General features: G+C 29.8%; 1 protein-coding gene and 1 long non-coding RNA gene across 4 annotated transcripts in view; one reads left to right on the forward strand and one right to left on the reverse strand.

Moving 5' to 3' along the window:
• Window positions 1–257: 257 nt before the first annotated feature.
• On the forward strand, window positions 258–4355 carry LOC128128469 (uncharacterized). The gene is made up of 4 exons (XR_008226416.1): window positions 258–988; window positions 1963–2059; window positions 2525–2670; window positions 4020–4355. It is a non-coding gene; the product is annotated as an uncharacterized LOC128128469 (long non-coding RNA).
• A 3226-nt stretch (window positions 4356–7581) lies between these two features.
• The window catches only part of LOC111898703 (histidinol-phosphate aminotransferase, chloroplastic), a 14997-nt gene continuing 13180 nt past the window's right edge, over window positions 7582–9398 (reverse strand). For all 3 annotated transcript variants that reach the window (XM_023894575.3, XM_023894576.3, XM_023894577.3), the window contains exons 9-10: window positions 9197–9337; window positions 7582–7907 (exon numbers count right to left, since the gene is read on the reverse strand). In XM_023894575.3, the coding sequence (XP_023750343.1) occupies window positions 7776–7907; window positions 9197–9337 (273 nt within the window). In that variant the 3' untranslated portion in view covers window positions 7582–7775. The remainder of the gene's footprint in view (window positions 7908–9196; window positions 9338–9398) is intronic.

Genomic DNA, 9398 nt, shown 5'->3' on the forward strand with positions numbered 1-9398 from the left:
GATGAAAACTCCTTAGCTATACCAAGCAGCACTTTATCCTGGTCCTTCATGTAACGACCCAAAAATCCTATTATGAACGATGTTACCTTCCGTTACGCAAATGTTCATTTCGTAAAGTTATTTCGATCATGAGTGATAAAACGAGATAAATTAAATACAAAAGGTATTACTTAATATTTAAAGACTTATTTAATAATTAACATATTGTAGAAAATTCAGGGCGTTAAGTTGTAAATATGCCAAATTATATAAATAAGTCTTATTAAAGGTGGGGGATTGGAATAATTCAAATAAAAGTAAAAGGTTATTTGTGAATAAAAAGAGAGAATCGAGGGTTCAATGTTGTAAATTGGTTTCTAAAATGAATTCATACGTTTCTTTATGTATCCTTCTGATCAAACGCTTTCATGCCAAAATTACCGTCACAATAAATAACGATGCTTCGTTGTTTATAACCGTCAGACCAAAAGAATTACCATTAAAGGTTAGGCATACGTTTTTGGGCATTAACCTAACAATATCTAATCTCTCTAACTGGGTTTGTACCATCACCCTTGTTTTTTTTTGGTGCCACAAGTTGAAAAGGAAAATAAAATTACAGGAAACGGGGGAAAGTTTAATCGAGCTTGTGAAACTCCCTGATAGTAAAGCCGAAGAGAGAACAAGGTTCGGTCATCTTTTCCACTGAGTGCATCGAAGTATAGAGAGAATACAAGGAGAGAATAAGATCATGATAAAAGTTGTAGAGGACGTCGATATTAGAGTTAGAGAGAGTCGGAAAGATGGTCGTTTCCTTCTCGATCACCAGTGGCATAAGCTCTGATCAAGTACCATTTAAGATATCGGCGAATTGGAGGTTCAAAAGGAATGGCAGTGGCATGGTGGTGGGGTCAAAGAAGGATGTGTAAGTTCTTCTATGCAGTCTTCTAATGACGGGCTTGGGTTACAAGATGCTTTCCGACAAGAAACTCCACGGGCTGTGCAAATAGTATGTCCCCTAAACACTCACTTGTTAAGCGATGGCTTTTATATATATATATATATATATATATATATATATATATATATATATATATATATATATATATATATAACAAATGCGTCTCACGGTCTCACAAAATATAAGTGGTCTCAAATGAACCTAACTCTATATATATATATATATATATATATATATATATATATATATATATATATATATATATATATATATATATATATATATATATATATATATATATATATATATATATATATATATATAGGGTTAGGTTCATTTGAGACCACTTATATTTTGTGAGACCGTGAGACGCATTTGTTTATTTTTTTTTATTTTTTATTTTTTTTAGTTAATTCATGTTCCGAAAATAATATTTAAAAAAAAATTTTGATTTTTCCATTTATTTTGCATTTTAAAATTATTTTTAGAATATGTACAGTGTAATATTCTATTTAGAATATTTCACGTATTTTTCAAAAAAAATAGAATTTTTTTTTTATTTTTTTTTATTTTTTTTAGTTAATTCAAGTTCCGAAAATAATATTTAAAAAAAGAATTTTTAGATTTTTCCATTTATTTTGCATTTTAAAATTATTTTTTAGAATATGTCATTTAGAATATTTCACGTATTTTTCAAAAAAAAAACGGAATTTTTTTTATTTTTTTTTATTTTTTTATATTTTTTTTTAGTTAATTCAAGTTCCGAAAATAACATTTAAAAAAAGAATTTTTGGATTTTTCCATTTATTTTGCATTTTAAAATTATTTTTAGATTTGGTCTCACGGTCTCACAAAATTAGAATGATCTCAAATGAACCTGAACCTATATATATATATATATATATATATATATATATATATATATATATATATATATATATATATATATATATATATATATATATATATATATATATATATATATATATATATATATATATATATTCCTTAAATACAAACAGATGCATGGATGAGGGAAACATACATGAAATCAGTTAGAATCCACGATGAAGGTGACGTACGGGATTGCAAGGGTTAAAGAATGATCCTTTTGCTCAGGTGCATATTCCTTAACTAGCATTCTGATTTAAAGGAGTTCAAGGAGATAATTATATATATGTATATATTTATGTGGTGGTTAATACTATGTACATGAATAGCATAGCCACGTGGGGTGGGTTTTGTGTAGCTGCGTTGGCACTAGCTAATATCTTTACAAACAATTAATCATTGAAAATAAAAGATTGTTTTTTAACAGATGGATACTATTATCAAAAAAGTATAATATATCCTTTTTATGAGATTTAAGCTTCCTGATCAAATGGAAACAATTTACCATGCATGGGATAAATCTTGACGTCTCCTATATTCTGTTATTTTAGAAATTAAATAAATAGACAATGTTAATTAATTGATTGACTAACTGGTTAAGTTATGGTAAAATAATCTAGGTATAATCGTATGTTGTATTTAGATTATTAGAAGTGTTGAGCCTAAGTTATACGTCATCCTGATCGTGTTTAGGTATTTTACTTTGTTGTTTTGTGCTCGTTTTCTGACCGGGCTTCTGTGCAACTGTATTGATGGTGTCTCATTTGGTTGATGGATTGTTGGCCTTCTACTGCTCGTTGCTCATTATTCTTGGACTGCTCGTTGTTCTTGGACTAGAGGTGAGTCAATTTTGTGGTTTTAAATGTACATTGTTAGGATATCCCATATCTTAGATGGATTGGGATGAACCTAGTTATCTAGGATGCATGTGCCCCTTTTGATGATTGATTGTTATGTCATTATTGTTGAAATGTTTTATGTGTAATGATAGCTAGGGTGTTGCATGCTAGAATCTTCCTTGTTTGGTGTGAGATGTGAGTTAGGGTCATGCTAGATTGAGTGAAGTGTATGAACATTATGTGATGTGAGCATAGTAATTCGTGTTTGAAAATATTTGTTTAAAATGTTTTAGGACAAGCATGCTAGTATTGTATCAACTTTATAGATGTGTTGTGTATGAAAGTAGTGTGATGTAAAATGTGATAACTTCATGAAATTACATGTTTGTATGAAAATAACCCTTAAAGAGGTAATATGTTAATAAAATAAAATTCATAATATTTACATGATTACTTGAAAGGGTAAAAGTGTAACTCCTTATTTAATTAATCATTATTAAATTAGAAAAGGGGAACACACTAGCTGGGCGAAGGGTAAAAACCTAGACATGTAGAAACCTAGACATAGGTAAATACCCAATCAGGATATTATGATGGCCTAGTATGGGAAAAAAGAGCTTAAGTCAACTGTGACGCCAACTGGTTTTTCTAGACAACCACTCGGGACATGGTCTTGGTACACCTTGGTATATCGGTGTATCGGGACTGGAGTGATGTTGGTCAAGTGGTGGGACCAGCGCAAACATCACGTGGGATTTGGGATGTGTATCTGTTGGAATTGGCACCGCTCGTAACAATCCTGAACGATAACGCATGTATACGTATGTGCACAGTCGGAGTAGCGAACGCAGCGCACCGGGGGCAATGATTACGGGTGAGAGTCACGCCTCACTTAGTGCATTGGGTCGTTTCGGTCTCGTTAGTAGCGAACGGGGTCTAGTTTTGGGGAGGTTTTTACGGTGAAAGGAAAGACCCTAACTAGGAGGTAGTACTTTAATAATTACAGCGGTGAGTGGTGAGTAATTATTTATGTAAAGCGGAGAAACAAAATATTATATAATAATATTCAAGCGGTGAATCGATAAGATTAAATTAGTTATAGCGGCGTTGAGGAGAGTAACTAATAAAACAAGCTCTAACTGAAGAACTAAAGTAAATTGAGCTAAACCTATGTTTGTTATGTGGTGTGATGTTGTATGTATTGTCAGTGAGTCTTTGACTGTGTGTGGAAGTATTGTGTGAATCTATCTGTGATATGTGTGTTCTCTTAACACTGTACTATATTGACTCGCGTAGCTTATGCTAACACTTGTTCTTTACTTGTTGGCTTTCCTTGTGTGTTGGAACAGGTAGTTTAACATGATGCTTTGGTGAGGATGGGAGCTTTTGGATAGTCTTAGTTAGTATCTTTAGTTATGATACCATTTGGACATGTTGAGTTTCATCATTATGTTTTTGTGAACTTTAAATTTGGATGGGTTTGTTTTGACATGAAAATAACTTTGATGGTGTTTTTGAAATAAACCTAATAAGTCTTCCGCAACATATTCTGATAAATAAATGTTCTTAAACATCAAAAAAAAAATTAGGTGAAAAATCATGATGTTACACTTCATGTCTACCACATAGTCTCCTACGGAAAGTTCGAGTAAATATTCTGAAGGCTTAACAACAGACGATCGAAGTTGTTGGCAAGCCACAACCTGAGCATAACATGTCTCCTTAGTTCTGTTATGTTGTGCAATAACAGGGGTATGAGTGACAGTTTGAGCCTTTACAGAAGTCTTCACATGTTTCCTGTCAAACTTTTCGAGAGTACCAAAGAGCTTATGGTGCCTGATCCATATGTTGCAAAGATTTTGAATTAAATCGTTGAAGTCATTCACCTTGATGAAACGAACAAAACCAAAACTTTTCCCTAATTTAGACAATTTAGTTAAAATAAAAACATCAACTACAACCCCAAACTTTTGACAAATTCTTTGTAACTCCCGTGTGGAGGGAATTTGTAATGTAAATAGAAGTAAAAATCTTGCTTATTGTCGTCACTTTGTTGAGTCTATGTTGATTCATATTATTTTTCCCAATCTATCAAGACTCCTCCCTTTCGTTCTTCGATAGATCATTTCCCACTTCTCCATAAGAACCAAAAATTCCAAAATTTCATAACTTTGCAAAGGAAATCTACCAAAGGATAAACAAAACCAAACTTCTAGAAACCACGTCGACCTGACTTAGAAATGATTCGACGATCAATCCCTAAAAAAATAGAGATTGGCGTCGCTTTACCCAACGGATAAATAAATTTCCAGAAAGCATCGGAGGTGTGCCGGCGTTTGCACCCACCGAAAAAGAAAAACAACCGCAAAACTAGTTAAAATTTCGTGACGGATACTACTAAATATATTTTCATCATTTTAGCTGCATGAACAAGTTCATTATAACATTGAAAGGAAGTCGGGGCAATATGTCAAAAAAGAAAAACAAGGGACGAAAGCTAGTTATATTTTATCCCGATGATGAGGTTTCAGTACACATAACGAAAGAAATATTCCATTACTCGATGTGTACAAAGTTACATCCTCATGGTGATGGACCATTTCAAATTTTGGCTCGCAATAACAATAATGCATACAAGCAAGAGACGTTGGAATAAATATCATTTTCAATGTTTCTGATTTGTCTCCTTTTGAATTTGATAAGTTCGTTTGGATTTAAGGAAGAAGAGTTTCGAAGAGGGAGAGTGATGGGAGTCCAGAATCCAACACTTTAGAGATGGATGGCAAGGTATCTACAAGTGAACCACTAGAAGGTATGCATGAATATATAATCCGTGTATGGAAAAAGAAGATGCAAGAGCCCTTAAATAATTTAATCATTGTAGCCTACTTAAAGGAGAGTTTGAAGATCTGAAATCTACAAGCCATTTGGTTAATTATCTTGGAAAATTTTGAGAAAAACCTAATGTATTTTCATCAAATGCTTAAAAAAACAACTAATTATTTTTTTTAGTGCACTAAAAGCCTTATATTTTCTGAAGTTCTTATTTAATGTTTTCTAACCTCAGAAAAAGTTAATATATTTTCATGAAATGATTAAAAAAACTATTATATATATATATATATATATATATATATATATATATATATATATATATATATATATATATATATATATTAGTGCACTAAAACCCTTATATTTTATGAAGTTCTTATTAAATGTTTTTTTATCTCAAAAAAAACTTAATCTATTTTCATGAAATGATTAAAAAACTAATATATATATATATATATATATATATATATATATATATATATATATATATAGGTTCAAATGTTTTCACTATCTATTGTGTGCATGTATAATTGATTCTGGACCAAACATTTTAGTTATTTTAAAAAAGTAATTAATGCATATTAAATGTTGAAGATGGAATTAATATTCATTATATTTTCAACATGTAATATGCATTAATTACTTTCTTAAAATAATTAAAATGATATATATATATATATATATATATATATATATATATATATATATATATATATATATATATATATATATATATATAGGTTTAGGTTCTATGGAAAACAAAAAACCCTAAAAATAAAAATAAAAATGCATAAAAAATACTTAGAGATCACAAAACCTTTTTTTTAATTTTTTTATAAAAAATCGTAGCTTTTTTTTTAAATTCGCTGGAAAAAAAAATAAAAAATCATATTTTTTTAATAAAAAAAAATTTGAAAACGAATTTGTACAAAAAGCTGCGATTTTTTATTATAAAAAAAAAAAAAAAAAAAAAAAAAAAAAAAAAAAAAAATTGTGATCTCTAAGTATTGTTTTTATGCATTTTTATAATTTTTAGGGTTTTTTGTTTTCCAAATAACCGTATTTTCAATTCATTACATTTAAGGGATTTTTATTTCTTTCAATTCCTTACAGTAGTTGTCTCAAATTGCATTAGCATATCTTGGTTTATCTGGTTGTGGTACAATCATATAACTTGGATTACTTATATTTTGTGATTCAAAGATAGTAGATTTTCCCCAAGTCTAGTATAATTAGGTTGACTAGAAGAGGCCGGGTTTTTAGAGGAAAATCTAGATATCTCATTAAGGACATTTGAGCAACACAACACGTGTTTCACATCAATAGGCTTGACAATTGGCATTAGAAGCGCGGTACAGTTCAGTGTGGTTATTGGCCAAAACTTCACTCCTAACCGCAAATATGGTTAATTCATTTTCAAAACCGCTTGGTACGGTTATTTTTGCAGTGTGGTTAGTCGGTTATTTTTACGATGCGGTTTTATTTTTTTTTGTATTTCGGTTATTAACCGTATTGATTTGGTACAGTTACTCTGTGGTTTTTAACCGCACTTTAAAGTTTAAATAATTTTTAGAGTTTAAACATATTATTTGTAATAATAAAAAACCATAAAGGTATAAGACAATTAACTTAAATTACAAACAACTAATATCTTAAAAACATCAAATCACCAATAACTAACAATGCCTTAAAATTATCAAATTTCATTATTTTTAAAAGTTAAACATAAAAAATAAAAAATAAAAAATAAACATTTTTGTCTTCTAGAATTTTATTATTTTTTCATTCATAAGGTCTTATTTTTAATATTTAATATATTAATAATTAATAAAAAATTGTATATAATATATATAATTCAGTGTGGTTTTTTTGCGGTTTTTGAAAAACAAAAGACCTCATCATCGGTTTTTATTGCGGTTGCGGTTTTTGCGGTTAATTTTAGTTACGGTGCGATTTTTACTCACCCCTAGACTTCCGACTATCAAACCCAACCGACCCAACAAGCAATATATAAATTTCACAATATAAGACGCTAGATAAAAGTTACACTTTTTGCCCCAACCAGCAAAGAAAAAAAAAACATAATAGATGTCCTCCCAATCTGATTAATCACAGTTAAGGACATTTGTCCTACATGACAAACGACGATGGGTGCAATATGTGATAATCAACACAAGTTACAGCGTTTTCTTCTTCTAGACATTGTGACAGACAGACATCTTATCTGATTGATTCTAGAAAACAACAAATGTCAATAAAAATAATAGAGATCAAGATAGACGGGTGAGGCAATCCATTAAAGCGTCAGTTTGATCTGGTTTACCAACAGAAACACGGACATAGCCCTTCAGTTCTTTGTTGCTGTAGTGACGTATCATCACCCCCATTTTTGCAAGATCTTCCTGTAAATCATGAATCATCATCTTTAATATCATCAATAAACCACACCACACAATGGAAGAATATCTGTGTCAAAACAAGCAACTACTGGAATACGATATGCATTTATTTATTTATTTATTTGGTTGGAAGGAAATAAAATGGTATTCAATAATAAAAATTAGATATAGTTTACTAATATTTAGATAAACTTAAATCGTAAACATATTTAATGAGGGTATTTTGGTCTTCTTTTAATGGAAATTGAATTCCTTCCAACAGACCTGAATATTGGAATCTCAATTTCTAATTCCACCAGAATCCACAAACGAAACATTTGGTTGGATGAAATTGGTAATCGAATAAGCAAGGTAATGAAATAGTACGATCATGTTAGATTGGCATCTTACAATAAAATCAATTTTCATAATGAATCTTTTATATCATATGTATAGTTTGTCTTCATGTTGCCAACAAAACCAAATTATTGTGTAAAAAGATAACCAACTTACGGTTTATGTGTTTTCACCTGCTATCATTTACATATTTACACTTTTTGCCCAAGTTTTAAACTTTGTTATAAACTTGGTCCCAACTTTTTAAACACTTTTTGCACAAACTTTTTATAGACTTTGAAAATTTTTTACAACTTTTTTTAAACCATTTTTTACATCATTTTAACCTATTTTACAGCCTATGCAGGTTGAAAAAAACATAAGAAAAAGGTTTAAAAATTTTGAATATAAGTAAAAAGGTTAAAAAATGATGATTTCTTTTTAGAGGTTTTCAAAAAAGGTTTAAAAAATATTTTTAAACCTTTTTACATATCAAACCTTTTAAACTTATTTACTTATTTTTTTCACCATTCCTAGGTTGTAAAAAAACTTAGTAAAAAGTTTTAAAAAAAAATGCTGTAAACTAAGTTTACAAAGAGTTAAAAATGTTTAAAAAGGTTGCATATTGATGAGCTTTTATTCGATGTAATTTTTTGTTAGTTATAATTAATTAATACATAAGGCAGAGATAAAACCACATATCGTATTTACATATAATATAACAAATTCAGTCCCAAAGACGATCATGCAGCATGCCTATATAGGGGCAGAGTGCTTCTCATATCGTGCATGTGTGCAAAAGACGTAAAAGCCCTCATCATCATCATAAAAAAAAATAACCCTAAACTCCTGTCTTGTCCCACATAACAAGCAAACACAGCAGCTATATATATATATATATATATATATATATATATATATATATATATATATATATATATATATATATATAGAGAGAGAGAGAGAGAGAGAGAGACCTTTAGGTTCTTAGCATCTCTTCCAGCAGTGACCTCGCAAAGTATAAAATTGGAATGGCTTGGATATGGATTTAGAAATGGGACTTGTTTTAAAAGCGCATAAAGCCTCTCTCTTTCTTCTACCAGGGCCACTTTTACTTTCTGCCAATCAATAATCTCAAGTCAACACAACAGTCACATGATTGTACTTTGAAAAGATGCA

The sequence above is a fragment of the Lactuca sativa genome, chromosome 9 (genome assembly GCF_002870075.4).
Source record: "Lactuca sativa cultivar Salinas chromosome 9, Lsat_Salinas_v11, whole genome shotgun sequence".
NCBI classification, from domain to species: Eukaryota; Viridiplantae; Streptophyta; class Magnoliopsida; order Asterales; family Asteraceae; genus Lactuca; species Lactuca sativa.